At 38.4% G+C, this 18059-nt stretch overlaps 1 protein-coding gene across 10 annotated transcripts in view; it reads right to left on the reverse strand.

Annotated features, from left to right (window-relative positions):
• Nucleotides 1–18059, reverse strand: part of CAB39L (calcium binding protein 39 like) — a 115049-nt gene that overhangs the window by 4608 nt on the left and 92382 nt on the right. For all 10 annotated transcript variants that reach the window (XM_066235309.1, XM_066235306.1, XM_066235308.1 and 7 more), the window contains one exon: nucleotides 16569–16712. In XM_066235309.1, coding sequence (XP_066091406.1) covers nucleotides 16569–16712 — 144 coding nt within the window. The remainder of the gene's footprint in view (nucleotides 1–16568; nucleotides 16713–18059) is intronic.

Genomic DNA, 18059 nt, shown 5'->3' on the forward strand with positions numbered 1-18059 from the left:
CGCCCAGGCCAACTCGCTCCAATTGAGCCACTGCTGCAAGAAGAGTAGAGAGAGACAGACAAACAGACAGAAAAAGAGAGAGAAAGGGGAAGGGTGGAGAAGCAGATGGTCACTTCTGTGTGCTCTGACCAGGAATCGAACCTGGGACTTCCACACGCTGGGCTGATGCTCTACCACTTAGCCAACTGGCCAGGGCTAATTCTCCTATTTTCATTGGTTCCCCAGTATAAAAAAGTTGAAAATCACTGATCTAGATTATTAATTTATTGATTTACAATTATTCATAGTATTCTCCTATGATCCTTTTTTATTTCTATAAGAAGATTAATTGGTAATAATAAAAAAAGCCTCCTAACAAAGAAAAGCCTAGGACCAGATGATTTCACTGGTAAATTCTATAAACTTTCAAAGAATTAACACCGATCTATTTCAAATTCTTCCAAAAAATAAAAGAGAAGGGAATACCACCTAACTCATTCTATGAGGCCAGCATTACTCTGATTCCAAAACCAGAAAAAGATATAAGAAAACTATAGACCGATATCAGGCATGAATGAATAAGATGCAAAAATCCTCAACAAAATACAAGCAAACCAAGTCTAGCATCATAATAAAAAAGATTCTATGCCATGGTCAACTGGGGTCAACAGGAATTCATTCCAGAAATACAAGGTAGGCTCAACATAATAAAATCAATGGAATAGGCCACACATACCAGGTTGAATTCAGAAAGAGCAAAGATGAAAAGCTTCCTTAAAAGATGAATGTTCATGTCTTAACCCTCAGTTTTTGTAAATGTGATCTCATTTGGAAATAGGGATGTAATTAAATTAAGATGAGGTCATAATAGGTTAGGGTGGGGCCTAATCCAATGACTAGTATCCTTTTAAGAAGAGGGAAATTTGGACACAGAGACATACAGGGAAACAGAGGAATATGCTATGTAAAAATGGAGACAGAGATTTGAATTATGCAACAAGCCAAAGAATGAAGAGGATTGCTGGCTACCAGCAGAGGCTGGGAGAGAGGCACGGAGCAGCTTCTCCCTGAAAGCCTTCATAAGAAACCTGCTCTGCTGACAGCTGCACCTTGGACTTCTAGTCTCCAGGACTGCGAGAAAAGAACTATCTATTTTTTTAAGCCACTCAGTCTATGGTAGTTTGTTATAGCGGCTCTAGGAAACGAATACACCACATTAATGCAATGAAAGAAAACCACATGATCATTTCACTTGATGTAGAAAAAGTATTTGACAGAATCTAAAGTCATTAAAAAATAAAATCACTCAACATGGGATAACTGGATGTCCACATGCAAAACAAGTTGGGCCCTTACCTCACACCGTAAGTAAAAATTAACTCAAAATGGATCCAAGACCTAAATATAAGAGTAATAAAATTTTTAGAGGAAAGATGAGGGTACAACTTCATGACCTTACATTTGGCAGTGTATTTTAGCTATGACCAAGAGCAAGAACAACAAAAGAAAAAATAAACTGAACATCAAACTTCAAAACTTTTGTTTATCAAAGGATACTATTGAGAGAGTAGAATGGGGGAAAATAATTGAAAATCATATAATGGCAAGTGTCTAGTATCCAGAATACAATAAAGTATTCTAACAATTCAACAACAAAAATACAAACAAGCCTTTTTAAAAAGGAACAAAGGAGACGCTGGCAGGTAGCTCACTGTTGGAGCGCGCGCCACCCCATACGCCAAGGTTGCAGGTCTGACCCCCGGTCAGGGCACACACAAGGATCAACCAGCGAATGCATAAATAAACGGAACAACAAATCATTGTTTCTCTATTCTCTCTCCCTCTCTTTCTCTCTCTAAAAATCAATTAATACACATTTTAAACAGGGACAAAGGACCTGAATAGAAATTTCTCCAAAGAAGATATACAACTGGCCAATAAGTACATGAAAAAATGCTCAACATCACTGTTGTTAGTAAAATGCAAATCAAAACCACAAGATAGCACTTCACACCCACCAGGCAAGCTACAATTTTTTAAAAATGACAGTAACAAGTGTTGGTGAAGAGGAGGAGAACTTGGAACCCTGAACATCATTAATTGGAATGTAAAATAGTGTAGCCTCTATATAAAAAAGTTCAGCAGTTCCTCAATTAAGTTACACAGTGAATTACCCTAAGACTGAGCAAGTCCATTCCTAGGTATATACCAAAACAATTTAAAACATTTGTTCAAATGAAAACTTGTACAAGAATATTCATATAGCACTACTCAGAATAGCCCAAATCTATCAACTGATAAATGGATAAACAAAATGTGATATATCATACAGTGGAATATCATTTGGCCATAAAAAGGAATGAATTACTGATTATACTGCCATATTGACGAACCTTGAAAACATTATGCTAATAACAGAAACCAGACACAAAAGGCCTTTTAGTGTATAATTCCACTTACATGAAATATCTGGACTAGACAAAGCCATAGAGACCGAAAGCAGATTAATGGTTGCCAAAGCTTGGGGTAGGCAAAAGGAGGAATAATGGCTTACTACAGGTACAGGGGTTCCTTCTGGGGTGACAGACATGTTCTAACTAGGCAGTGGCGAGAGTTGTATAACATGAGAGTTGTAAATATACTAAATAAATGTCACTGAATTGTATACTTTCAAAATGGTGACTCTGTTACATGAATTTTACTACAATAAACTAAAATTGTTACTTACTTAAAGTACCCAAGCTCATTTACAATGTTATGCACAATGCCTGAGGTTTGTATAACACCTATTAGTACTTAAGGAAATCACACACTGGAGCCAACAGTGTGGCTCCTCTGATTACCATTTGTTTACAAGGGAGTTGCTGTGAATTTTAGCGGCAAATTGTCTGGCATTTGTGGTAACTACATAAATAACTCATGATAGTCTTTCTTTCTAAAAAGATTAAATATATTAGACAAACTAAGCTTCTCTGTATCAATCTGAAATAAATGTAAAATGTACTGGACTTTGTAGGTGGGCATCCTAGGATCAACTCCATTGCATCCATATACTACTGTACAATAGGCCCTAAAAAATGTTAACTTTGTTTTCAAGTTTAAAATTTTTCCTTAGTTTTATTTTTTATGGCTCGTGAACTTTGCTGCCTCTAAAAAAAGTTGTTGATTTGAGGCAACTACTGCAATACTGCATGACTCCTTCGGGGTGGCTGGTACCCTGAAGGGCCCCAGTTGAGGCCTGAAATGAACCATTTAACAAGAAATGCACTTCTAAACCAAGGTATGGGCACCCAAACCTTTGAATACATATCTAATATAGTTTCTTTGTTCTCCTGAGGTAGGTACTCACTTTTTAAATGCTATTTTCAAGCCCCACAAAAGTTACACAAATGAAACTACTTGTGACTTTCCTTTTTAGAATGTAGTCTTATTGTCTTTATCCCTTAATTTACCCAACATGTCTCAGAAATGTGATTTATGGAGAAAGAGAAATATCATGACCGCAACTCAAATATTTTTAGCTCAGAAAACTAAGAATATTTTGCTGTCTATTTTAAGCCTGAGTGCTTGTTTTTTTTTTATGAAGAACAAAAAGTGCTTATTTTACACGCATTTTCATTCTTTGTATTCAAGCTCTATTTTGCTAGGAGGGATCAGCGCTAGGATCCAGTACCCTAAGGCTAGTCTTCTCCTTTGCTAACCTTGCTGTCTGGGACACCTGCAGGAAGCCTGAAGTGCTTTGTGCATGGATTTGAAATGGGGCTCTTGTTATAGTTTTTGTTTGTTTGTTTGTTTTTAGCAAGAGAGAGAGAAGAGAGAGATAGGAAGAGAAAGAGATGAGAAGCATCAACTCATAGTTGCATCACTTTAGTTGTTCATTGATTGCTTCTCATATGTGCCTTGATGGTGGTGGTGGGGCTCTTGCTGAACCAGTGACCCCTTGCTCAAGCTAGTGACAACTGGATCATGTCTATGATCCCATGTTCAAGCCCATGATCCTGCACTCAACCCAAATGAGCCCATGCTCAAGCTGGCAATCTTGGGAGTTTTGAACCTGGAACTTCAGTGACCCAGGTTGACTCTCTATCTACTGTGCCACTGCCAGTCATGTGGGCTCTTGTTATAGTTATATAGAATTTATTCAAAACAAAATTCCACTCTGTGAAAGTATAAAATATGACATTTTTATTCTAAAGGTCCACCTTCCCAAATGAATAAAAATATAAGCAATACCATATTTAGAATAGTAGTTGATGAAACATTAAGTTGATATAAACACTTTTTCAGTGTACTGCTAAAATTTTTTAAACATTATTATTAGGTCAGCTCATACCTGATTTCTAAATTCACTTGGTCTCAATTGCTTTCTCTATCAGTAGATTTACACTTGGTGGGTACACTGTGACTGGGATAGTTAGCCTGATAAAAAATAAGTCCTTAAGTAAGGGGATAATTTATGGTTAGTCTTTCACCAAATTGTGTGATTCTGCATTCTTTTCAGTAAGACTACATGGTAATTATTCTCAACTGGGATGTTTCTTATCCTGTATACTTTTATTTTCAGCTGGATTATCAAGCTGGTCTTTGAATTTTGGAATAAGTAGGGTGGAGCTTCTTGTTTTCACAGAAATGGCTTTTGTGGCCAGCTGCTAATATCTGAATGACACAGTAATTCACTTAGGCCCAATTTTGGCATTGGTCATTCCCACATTTCAGCAGCTCTAAGTCATGAGCCAAAAGGCATAGATCACACCTACATGGTGTGGTGGAAAGTGGCCACATGTCCTTTGCCATTAAGGAAGTTAACAGGAAAGTGAAAGGAAGAAGATCAGCTCGTAGCTAATTCCTATAACCATAATGAGGACATCTCTGGGATAGCCAAGATGACAGAGGCAAAGGTCACTTGAACCTAGATCTTAGACCTAGACTTTAGACTTAAGTAACTCATTTTGAAAGTGAGGAAATAGATCCAGATGGACTTGCCCAAAGTCATGGCTGGGAACTGAGTGAGAACAAAGAGCCCAGGCTCCTGAGTCCATCCAGTTCTTTCCAACCACACCATCCTGCTGTCAACAGGAGGAAGCATGTGAAATGGCACCTGATGCCAGTCCTTGAACTTATTAGCAAGCTAATGAAAATGGGACACTCATAATCTAGCAAGGACATTTTTAGTAATGTGTGCCACATTTCTGCACCTTATGGAAGGTACTTTGGGGGAAGAACTATTAATAAAGAACTGTGGAGAGTGGCAAGATGGCAATGGAGTAGGTGGACATGTCAACTCCCACCTCCCAAAACCAAAGTGGATTACAACTTAATTTTAAGAACTATCATCTTGAAAAACCAACTTTGGACTAAATTAAGAGGAGTTTATAACCAAGGATCACCGAAGAAGCCACTGACAGGAAGAGTGGAGATGCAGAAAGAACTGCCCCACTCCCAGGAGCGAGAGGCAGCCTGGAAGGACTCTTGCGGCAGGGTGGGTTTCCCTGAGAGGTGTGGGTCCTCCAACCCAGGACTGGAGCCCCAGCCTAGAGCCCCAGAGCTGAGAAGAGGCATACGGACAGTATTTAGCTGAGTAAAGAGCCAGGATACTGTTTGTGAGAAAGAGACAGAACTCTCAGACCCAGGCTCCATCTTAAAGGGTCCATGCAGAAAACCTCGTTGACAGCCACTTACCCGGGGCTCCGGGAGCATGGACCACTGAGAGGACTGGAGTTGCTAGAGGAGAGTGTTATCTTGGAGGCACAGGGAGAGACACTTTGAGAGACAGCCACCCTAAGCCCCGGGGATGAGTCATTCCCCAAATCAAAGTGACCATTTTTCCTTGAAGCAGCAACACCAGCAAAGGAAAGAAATTACCCTGCCCACTGGAGGCTTTTCTGCTCTAGTCAGAGCAAGGAGGTGCTTAGAAGCAGGGATCATGACAGGGACACAGATAGTGAGTGCTAAGGTCTGAGCCACACTGCACTTCCACACTGCTGAGTACTCATGGGAGAGTAAGGAGGGTAGGCAGACCACCGGCAGCTTGCACAGGTGCAGGGGCCAGGGCGGCCGGAGTGCATGCACGTAAGCCCGCCCACGGCAGCAGGGCTGAACGGCCGGGCCAGCGGGGTCTGAGGTGACTCGAGCTCGCACACAAGTCCTCCTGTGGCAGCAGAAGCCCCTGTGGCTGCAGCTATGGCCTGAGTGCATGCACAAGCCCGCCAGTGGTGGCGAAAGCCACGGTGGGTGTAGGGGGGCCGGCGCGGGCAGCGCCCAAGCCCAAACGCCCAAGGCCACAGAAGGCTGGTGGACAGACCACACATAGGGAACACAATGGCCACACCCACTGGACTCCTGTAGCCACACCCTTCTGAGGGCTAAAAAAGAAGGAAAAAAATAAAATAGAAAAAAAGTCTGGATAGAATGACACCTGAGGCTAAGGGGCAAGCCACATCCAATACCGTACCTAATCTGAATTATATAGTACTGAGCCCAACAAGTAGCCAGCAAGAAGAGGCGGCAGAAAGCGGATCTCAGGGTAACTTGAACTTTTAAATGAACTTTCCCCAGGCCAAGAGTAGATAAAAGCTAGCCTAGGAGTGCAGCTGATATTTACAATGGCACTTGGGCCCAGCAGACACAGCCACAAGAACTGGATTGCCTGTAGCTCGAAAAAGGTTGCTAAGAGCCAGTCATAGGCAGCTGATCTGCACCAGACCACAGACGGAGGTCCAGAGCAGGCATATCCAGTGGTCAGATACAGAAAGCACCAGTTCAGGACCTAACAACTCTTGTTAGAATGGTAACTTAAGGAAGAGCTCCTCAACCTGACCCAGTCAAGATAGAAAACACTGACACAAAGAGCAAAAAGAACAGTGATAGCAGACAAGTAGCCCACAGTGGATTACAAACAGCTGATGCCAACCCCCCAAAATCTAAAAATACAACTAGAAATTGGAGCCAGACAATACCAACCCTAGATTCAGCTAACTATACAAACAACACACCCAAAGGAGAACTCTATATACAGAAAAAATGGGAAGACAAAGAAATGCAATCCAAATGCATCAACAAGAGAAATCCCCAGAAAAAGAACTGAATAAGATGGAAATAACCAAATTACCACATGCAGAGTTTAAAATAATGATTGTTAGGATGCTCAAAGATCTTAGAGCAACAATGGATGACATAATGAGCACCTAAATAAAGAAATTGCAAGCATCAAAAATGACATTCAAATCATAAAAAAGAACAAGTCAGAAATGACAAATACAGTATCAGAAATGAAGACTACACTAGAAGGAATTAAAAGTGGGCTGAATAAAACAGAAGATCAAATCAGTGATTTAGAGGACAAGATAAATGAAAGCACGTAAACAGAGCAGCAAAAAGAAAAGGGGCTCAGAAAGACTGAGGAAACTCCAAGAGAGCTCTGTGACAACATGAAGAGAAACAACATCCATATCATAGAGGTTCCTGAAAGAGAAGAAAATAAACAAAGGGTAGAGAATTTGTTTGAAGAAATCATAGCTGAAAACTTCCTTAAATTGATGAAGGAAAAAAAATCACACAAGTTCAAGAAGCACAGAGTGTCCCATTAAAAAGTAACCCAAACCGGTTTGAATCCTTGGGCCTGCCTGGTCAAGGCACATACAGGAAGCAACTACTATGAGTAGATGCTTCCTACTTCTCACTCTCCTTCTCTCTCTCTCTCTCCCCCCTCCAAAAGTCAATAAATAAAATCTAAAAATATATATATTTAAAAAAAAAAAAAGAAAAAGAAACCCAAAGAGGTCAACACCAAGACACATCATAATTAAAATGCCAAAATTAAGGGATAAAGAAAGAATACTAAATGCTGCAAGAGAAAAACAGTCAATTACCTACAGAGAGGCCCCCATAAGAATGATATCTGACTTCTCAACAGAAACACTAGAAGCCAGAAGGGAATAGCAAGAAATATTCAAAGTAATACAAAACAAGAGCCTACAAAAAAGACTTTTCTATCCAGCAAGGCTATCATTTAAAACTGAAGGAGAAATAAAAAGCATCCCAGACCAAAAAAACTCAAGGAAAACATTACAACCAAACCAACGCTGCAAGAAATGTTAAGGGGTCTGTTGTAAACAGAACAAAGAAGAAAAAAATATAGTAAAAGAGAAATGTAGATTTAAAAAATAAAATAGCAATAAACAACTATATATCAATAATAACCTTAAATGTAAATGGATTAAATGATCCAATCAAAAGACATAGGGTAGCTGCATGGATAAGAAAACAGGACCCATACATATGCTGTCTACAAGAGATACACCTTGAAACAAAAGATACACATAGACTGAAAGTAAAAGTTTGGAAAAAAATATATCATGCAAATGGAAATGGAAAAAAAAAGCTGGGGTAGCAATACTTATATCTGAAAAAATGGACTTTAAAACAAAGGCTATACCTGGCATGCGGAGGACCCGGGTTCGATTCCCGGCCAGGGCACACAGGGGAAGCGCCCATTTGCTTCTCCACCCCTCCGCCGCGCTTTCCTCTCTGCCTCTCTCTTCCCCTCCCGCAGCCAAGGCTCCATTGGAGCAAAGATGGCCCGGGCGCTGGGGTTGGCTCCTTGGCCTCTGTCCCAGGCGCTAGAGTGGCTCTGGTCGCAACATGGCGACGCCCAGGATGGGCAGAGCATCGCCCCCTGGTGGGCAGAGCGTCGCCCCATGGTGGGCGTGCCGGGTGGATCCCGGTCGGGCGCATGCGGGAGTCTGTCTGACTGTCTCTCCCTGTTTCCAGCTTCAGAAAAATGGAAAAAAAAAACAAAAAAAAACAAAGGCTATAGTAAGAGATAAAGAAGGTCACTACATAATGATAAAGGGAGCAATCCAACAGGAAGATATAACCATTATAAATATCTATGCACCTAATACAGAAGCACCTACATATATAAAGCAGACTTTGATGGATGTAAAGGGTGAGATCAAAATCAATACTATCAGAGTAGGGGATTTCAACACCCCACTAACATCACTAGATAGATCCTCAAGAAAGAAAATTAACAAAGAAACAGCAGACTTAAAGGACACACTAGATCAACTGGATTTAATAGATATCTTTAGAACCTTTCACCCTAATGCAGCAGAATATACATTCTTTTCAAGTGCTCATGGTACATTATCTAGGATAGATGACATGATAGGGCACAGAAGGGGTCTCAACAAACTTAAGAAGATTAAAATCATATCAAGCATCTTCTCTGATCACAATGGCATGAAACTAGAAATCAACCACACAGAAAAACTGAAAAATACTCAAACACATAGAAACTAAATACCATGTTATTAAATAATAACATGTTATTAAATAATGAATGGATTAACAATGAGATCAAAGAATAAACAAAAAAATTCCTAGAAACGAATGATAATGAGCATTCAAAAACTCAAAATTTATGGGACACAGCAAAAGCAATACTGAGAGGGAAGTTCATAGCATTATAGGCATACCTTAAGCTAGAAAAAGCTCAAACACCTTAACCTTCATCTAAAAGAACTAGGAAAAAAAAAACAGCAAGTGAAGCCCAGATACAGTAGTAGAAGGAAGGAAATAATAAAAATCAGAGCAGAAATAAATGACATAGAGACTAAAAAAACAATACAGAAGGTCAATGAAACCAAGAGCTGGTTCTTTGAAAAGGTAAACAAGATTGATGAACCTTTAAGCAGATTCACCAAGAAAAAAAGAGAGAGGACTTAAATAAATAAAATTAGAAATGAGAGTGGAGAAATAACAACTGACACAACAGAAATACAAAGGATTGTAAGAAAATACTATGAAGAACTGTATGCCAAAAAATTAGACAACCTAGGTGAAATGGACAAATTCCTTGAAACATATAGTCTTTCAAAAATCAATCTGGAAGAATCAGAAAACCTAAACAGACCGATTACAACAAGTGAGACCAAAACAATTATCAAAAAACTCCCAACAAACAAAAGCCCTGGGGCAGATGGCTTCACAACGGAATTCTACCAAATATTCAAAGAAGAACTAACTCCTATCCTTCTCAAGCTATTTCAAAAAATTCAAAAGGAAGGAAGACTTCTAAGCTCTTTTTATGAGGCGAGCATAATTCTGATTCCAAAACCAGGCAAAGACAACACAAAAAAAGAAAATTATAGGCCAATATCCCTGATGAATTTAGATGCTAAAATCCTCAAGAAAATATTAGCAAACTAGATCCAGCAATATATGAAAAAAAAATCATACATCATGAACAAGTGGGGTTTATTACGGGGAGGCAAGGCTGGTACAGTATTTGCAAATCAATCAATGTGATTCATCACATAAACAAAAGGAAGGAGAAAAATCACATGATAATTTCAATAAATGCAGAAAAAGCATTTGATAAAATCCAGCACCCATTCATGATCAAAACTCTCAGCAAAGTGGGAATACAGGAAACATATCTCAACATGATAAAGGCCAGCTATGACAAACCCACAGCCAACATCATACTCAATGGGCAAAAATTAAAAGCAATCCCCTTAAGATCAGGAACAAGGCAGGGGTTCCCCCTTTCACCACTCTTATTCAACATAGTTCTGGAAGTTATAGCCATAGTAATCAGACAAGAAGAAGAAATAAAAGGCATCCAAATTGGAAAAGAAGAAGTAAAACTATCATTATTTGCAGATGATATGATATTGTACATAGAAAACCCTAAAGTCTCAGTCAAAAAACTACTGAACCTGATAAATGAATTCAGCAAGGTGGCAGGATATAAATCAATACCCAGAAATCAGAGGCATTTTTATACACCAACAATGAACTGTCAGAAAGAGAAATTAAGGAAACAATCCCCTTCACTATTGCAACAAAGAAAATAAAATACCTAGGAGTAAATTTAACCAAGGAGATTAAAGACTTGTACTCAGAAAATTATAAAATGTTGATTAAAGAAATCAGGGAAGATACAAACAAGTGGAAGCATATACCGTGCTCATGGATAGGAAGAATAAACATCATTAAAATGTCTATATTACCCAAAGCAATTCATAAATTCAATGCGATACCAATTAAAATACCAATGACATACTTCAAAGATATAGAACACATATTCCAAAAATTTATACGTAACCAAAACAGAACACGAATAGCCTCAGCAATCTTGAAAAGGAAGAATACAGCAGGAGGTATCACATTTCCTGATATCAAAGGTCATTGTACTCAAAACAGCCTGGTACTGGCATAAGAACAGGTACATAGATTAATGGAACAGAATAGAGAACCCAGAAATAAACCCACAACTTTATGGACAACTGATATTTGACAAAGGAGGTTAAGAACATACAATGGAATAAAGACAACCTCTTTAACAAATGGTGTTGGGAAAATTGAACAGCTACCTGCAAAAAAATGAAACTAGATCACCAAGTTACACCATTCACAAAAATAGCTCAGAATGGATAAAAGACTGAAATGTAAGTCATGAAACCATAAGCATCTTGGAAGAAAACATAGGCAGTAAGCTCTGTGACATCTCTCGCAGCAATATATTTGCTGATTTATCTCCATGGGCAAGTGAAATAAAGGACAGGATAAACAAATGAGACTATATCAAGCTAAAAAGCTTTTGCACAGCTAAAGACAATAAGAACAAAATAAAAAGACAAACCACACAATGGGAGAACATATTTGACAATAAGTCTGATAAGAGATTAATAACCAAAATTTATAAAGAACTTATAAAATTCAACATCAGAAAAGTAAATAACCCAATCAAAAAACGGGCAAAAGAACTTAATAGACACGTCTCCAAAGAGGACATACAGATGGCCAACAGGCAGATGAAAAAATGTTCAACATCACTAATCAATAGAGAAATGCAAATTAAAACCTCAATGACATACCACCTCACACCAGTCAGAATGGTGCTCATTAACAAAACAACTCATTGTAAGTGCTCGCGAGATGTGGAGAAAAGGGAACCCTCCTGTACTGCTGGTGGGAATGCAGACTGGTGTAGCCGCTGTGGAAAACAGTATGGAAATTCCTCAAAAAATTAAAAATGGAACTGCCCTTTGACCTAGCTATCCTACTTTTAGGAATAGATCCTAAGAACACCAAATCACTGATACAAAAGAAGAAATGCACCCCCATGTTTGTGGCAGCATTGTTTACAATGGCCAAGATCTGGAAACAGCCCAAGTGTCCATCAGTGGACAAGTAGATTAAAAAGCTGTGGCACATATATACAATGGGATACTACGTGGCTGTGAAAAAGAAGGAAATCTTACCTTTTGTGACAACATGGATGGACCTGGAGACTATTATGCTAAGTGAAATAAGCCAGGCAGAGAAATAAAAATATCATATGACCTCACTCATATGAGGAATTTAACTAACAATGGGAACTGAGGAATGGAACAGAGGTAGAGATGGAATCAAAGGGACCAGAGGGAAAATAGTCAGAGGGAAAGGGGAGGAGAGGATGGGATCAGAGAAGGGAAAGAGATTAGTGAAATTATATACACATAACACAGCATTATAGAGAGCAGGACAGCAGATTCTAAAGGGAAGGAGGGAGGGTGTGGGAGGAGGGAAGAAAGGGGGTATCAAGGGGAACACGGGGATGGGGAGGAGGGAGATATATTCAGTGGGACACTTGAATCTATGTAAGCACAATAAATTAAAATCAATTGAAAAAAAGAACTGTGAAAAGAAAACTCTAGGACTTAGCTGTTACTTTTTCTAAATAAGAAAATACTATTTTAGGCAACTAAACAATTCAGTTCACATTTCAGAGGAAGGAACACAGTGCTGGGGTACAGGGTAGGACAAGTTTATACACATACACAAGTAAACAAGCAGTCAACTATTTTTAAGTGTACCTACTTTGTCCAATGATTAGATGGTCCCAATTCTGATCTCACAGGACAGAAGTAGGTAATTTCCACTCTGCCACCCACTGAATCCTTCTGTAATACTGCATTTTATATACAATTATATAAAGATTTATCTCTTCTAGGATGAGATATTAAAATTCCATGGAAGCTGAATGAAATGACATACAGCCTTCTATAATTTCAGTCAAAAGGATCTTTAGCTGGTCATGGTCTATACTACATGAGCATTTTCCATTTTCCAGTCCTATACCAGCCTATTTTTGTTTTATCAAATTTGTGTTTATTTTTTATGAAATAATTTTAACTGAGAATAATACAGGAATAATTGAGACTTTAAAAAATATATTACAGATATAACTAATGGCTACTGTATACTCTTCATGACCATTCTCTTCCCTAACCCTCCCCTGAAGGGTTTTAGACTGTAACTGCATATATATGAATCCACACATAGCATTGGTTTTGCAGGGCTTTTTTTTAAGTGAGAGAGAGAGACTGACAGGAAGGGAGAGAGATGAGAAGTATCAACTTGTAGTTGTGGCACTTTAGTTTATCATTGATTGCTTCTCTTACGTGCCTTGATCAGGGGACTCCAGCTGATCCAGTGATCCTTTGTTCAAGCCAGCAACCATTGGACCCAAGCCAGGAACCATTCGGTCATGTCTATGATTCCACACTCAAGTCAGCAACCCTGCAGTTAAGCTGGATGACCCCATGCTCAAGCTGGCGACCTTGGAGTTTCATATCTCGGACCCCAGCATCCCAGGTAGACACTCTATCCACTACGCCACAACCTGTCAGGCTCAAACTTTAACACCCATTTAATGTTTGTTTATCTCACTCAATGTTTCTGAGGTTAATCCATACTGATTCATATAATTCTATTAATGTAAACCAACTAATATATACAGTTATATGACTATGTCATAATTTTTATTTCTCCAGTTTCTTTTTGATGCCCATTTATGTTTTCTCATTTTACTCCATTCTAAACAATGTTGCAATGAACATTTTTGTACATGATTCCTTAAGCACATGTGCAACAGTGTCTCTAAGAAATTACCTAGCCTGACCTGTGGTGGCCCAGTGGATAAAGCGTCGACCTGGAAATGCTGAGGTCGCCGGTTCCAAACCCTGGGCTTGCCTGGTCAAGGCACATATGGGAGTTGATGCTTCCAGCTCCTCCCCTTTTCTCTCTCTCTGTCTCTCCTCTCTCTCTCTCTCTCTGTCTCTACCCTCTCCTCTCTAAAATGAATAAACAAAAAATTAAAATAAAATAAAAAAGAAATTACCTAGAAGGAGATTTCAGGGTTAAACGGCATGTGGGTTTTTAGTTCTTAATTTTGCTAAAACTGCTCTCCAAAGTTGTTGTACCAATTTATAGTATAGGAAAGTTCCCATAGCCTTCTAACTTCATGAAGTGATATCTCATCAATATTTTACTGGCTATTTCCATGATTACCAGTAAGATGAGCATCTTCACCTACTTACTGGCCAATCAGGTTGCCTCATCTATAATTATGAACTTGTATCCTTTGCCCATTTTTCTAATTGATCATCTTTTTCCTAATGATTTGTAAGTTATATGTATCACATTCTATCCTGTCTTTTCACTTGGTTTATGATATCTTTTTTTTCAGCAGAGGTTTTAAATATTAATGTGGCATATTAATATTTTCTATTGTTTTTTATTTTTGTTTCTTTTTAAAGAAATTCTTCCCCCTCTAACATCCTAAAGACAGTCTCCCATTTTCTTTTCTAACAGTTAAAAAATTTGCTTATCAAGAGTAGATCTTTACTAGAATTTATTTCTGACAATGGAGGACAGAGCTTTCTTCTGTATGAATAATCTTTTACCTTAGAACAATTTATTGAAGAATTAACCCTCTCTTCAATTATTTTATAATTGTTCCACTATCAAATATCAAGTTTCATATTTATGAAGGTTTATTTCTGGGGACTTTACTCTGTTTTGTTGTTTTATTTACCAATCCCTGTGCCAATACAATATTGTCTTCATTTATTATAAATTGATAATGAGTTTTTTTATTGTTGGCCATTTAAGTTTTATTTTTTAAATAATATTTTTATTTTTTAATTACAGTTGACATACAATATTATATTAATTTCAGGTTCACAGCATAATAGATATTTATATAACTTATAAAGAGATCACCTCAATATATCTAAGTATCTCTCTGACACCATAGTTATTGCAATATTGACTATATTCTTAATGCATCCCTATATATTCTTTACATTCCTGTGACTGTTTCTGTAACTGACAATTTTTACATCTTATTCCCTTCATCTTTTTCACCCATCACCCCCAACCTCTTCCCATCTGGCAATCATTAAAATGTTTTCTGTATCTATGAGTTATTTTGTTTATTCATTTTTGTTTTTCTTTTTTAAAAAAATATTTCCATTGACTTGAGAGAAAGAGAAAAGAGAGAAAGGGGGAGAGAAAGAGACGCATCACTCATTTCACTTTGTTGGTCCATTTAGTTGTATACAGTAGGGAGGGGCAAAAGGTGTTAATGAATATTTTGTTTTGTTTTGTTTTTGTATTTTTCCGAAGCTGGAAACGGGGAGGCAGTCAGACTCCCGCATGCGCCCGACCGGGATCCACCCAGCACACCCACCAGGGGGTGATGCTCTGCCCATCCGGGGCATCACTCTGTTGCGACCAGAGCCACTCCAGTGCCTGGGGCAGAGGCCAAGGAGCCATCCCCAGCGCCAGGGCCATCTTTGCTCCAATGGAGCCTCGGCTGCGGGAGGGGAAGAGAGAGACAGGGAGGAAGAAGAGGGGGAGGGGTGGAGAAGCAGATGGGCGTCTCTCCTGTGTGCCCTGGCCGGGAATCGAACCCGGGACTTCTGCATGCCAGGCCGACGCTCTACCACTGAGCCAACCGGCCAGGGCCATGAATATTTTAGTAAACTAGAGTAAATATACCTAATGATAAACTGTGATGCCAATAAAACTACTGGCTCCGAAAATGACATATGACAACAATGATATACTGATGGTACAGCAGTCAGTGATAATATCAGGATATCAATTTTATATACAAATATGTGCCCAGGAAAATAAAATTTACCAAAATTTTTATTTAGGAGTATGGGATTAGAGATTAGATTTCTCTCACCTGCCCCAATTTAAAAAAATCTATTGTCCAAAGTTTCTAAGAGGTGATTTTATTGTCCATTTATTGCTATTATATCAAAGAAAAAGTATCAGGAAGATAAAGCAAATATTTCAGGGGTTAGTTTTCTTTCATAGCAAAATACATTTACAAAACTATTTCTGCATAAGTAATAAAAGCGAGTAGTACCCAAGTGTTTCTTCAGTGCTTCATTTAAGGTTCAAAGAAACACTTATGGCAGAAAGCAAAGCATTCAAATGCTCAGACTCAAGGTCTGGGTTCTAGCACAGTCAGTGATTATTTTAATAGCTTTTGGGAGACCTTATCCACCTATTTTCTCAGTGAAAAAGAAATGAAAATATTTAGAGATAGGAATTAGTTAGCAATCCTTTTAGAAAGAAATGGTATTCATTAAAATAACTAAAATTTCATCTAAGTCATGCAAAACAAAAGACTTACTATTTAATTTTTTCTCAAATGTAAAGGAGAGTGAAAAGCGGGGAGTTTGCTACTGGAAACTGGAGAACAAGTGCCCCCTTCCTTTCTGTAGCTCACACGTTACCTTAAAGACATGGAAGGCTTCAAACTGAATGTTGGGGCTTTTGTCCCGGAGCAGATTCATCATCAGTTTGAGGTTCTCCGGCTTGCTGATATATTTTGTCATAATGGCAAAGTTGTGCCTGTCCAGGATCAGTTCACCTAGCAGCTATAGAAAAGAAAACACAAAATCAACGCTACCATCTGTCTGAGAGCCACCTTATTCAAAGTATACCTCCCTTCCTCTCACTGAAAAACAAAATATAAATGTGAGTTTAGAATGTTGGTATTCTAAAAAATGGAGAGTCCTTAAGTGCATCTTAAAGCACAACATGAGTGGAACAGTTATCAAGTTAGTCTCTGCTCTTCACAGTTTTGCTAAAGTCTGTGTTTAACGCATTTCTGAATCTATTTTTTAAGCCAATCATTGCTACAGCTTAAGAAAAGCTCTCTTTTCAGCTCTCATCAAAAGTTAGCCAAAAATATATTATTTTCATTGCTTAAATTATCTTGCTTCCTTAAGTATTGCAGTAGGATAAGTATAACAAAATGACTCTAAAATTACGCCCTCTTACCTAAATTAATATACTCTAGTAGTTCACTGGGGAAAAAATAGATTATGTAAAGTGACTTTTATTTTTCCCCTAATATTTATTACAAAATCTGATATATAACCAGATTCACTGACTCTGAATCCAAATGAAGTTTAACAAATTTTCATAAAAAAGAAAAGCAAGACATTTTCTGTTGACAAATTAATACTAGTTCCCAAAATGCAGCATTACGCCATGTTATGAGCTTAATGTTTGTTATGGCATTCCCCACCACAAATCTGTATGTTGAAATCCTAACCTTCAGTGTGGTGGTGGAGCCTTTTAAAGGTCAGGACATGAGGGCAGAGCCATCATGCATGGGACTGGTGCTCTTATGAAAGAAATCCATAGACTCCCTCTGCTGGCATCTTAACCTTGGACTTTCCAGCCTCCAGAATTATGATAAATAAATATTTCTTATTTAAGCCACCCAGTCTATGGTATTTTGTTATATCAGCCAGTATAGATTAAGACACTTCAAAACAAAATAAAAATGCCAAAAGTGAGAATAGTTGAAGACTCTCTAGCAAACACAGCTAAATGTTTTGCTGCTCCAGCTCATAACCTTTTATTCTCACTGTAGGGGCAGCAATTTCTAAAGTTTTTAGCAACCAAGCAGCTGAAATGTACCCTTGACATAACTTTATATGTGATATATTTTCCAATTCTCCCATTTACTGAAAATTTTCTTGATGTCCCAGTATAGTAATCCAGCAACAGAACCCCAGTTGTGTATATACGCGCGCACGTGTATGTGTGTGTGTGTGTGTGTGTGTGTGTGTCTCTGGCTGCCAGTAAACCACAACCTTGCCTGTGATATATCTTTTGCCTACTTAACACGTACTTTAGGTTATTTTAGTGCACATTATAATGTTGGTGAGCACAGGAAATGACCACTGTTGAATGTTATCTGGTCACCAGTT

The sequence above is a fragment of the Saccopteryx bilineata genome, chromosome 6 (assembly GCF_036850765.1).
Source record: "Saccopteryx bilineata isolate mSacBil1 chromosome 6, mSacBil1_pri_phased_curated, whole genome shotgun sequence".
In the NCBI taxonomy this organism is placed as follows: domain Eukaryota; kingdom Metazoa; phylum Chordata; class Mammalia; order Chiroptera; family Emballonuridae; genus Saccopteryx; species Saccopteryx bilineata.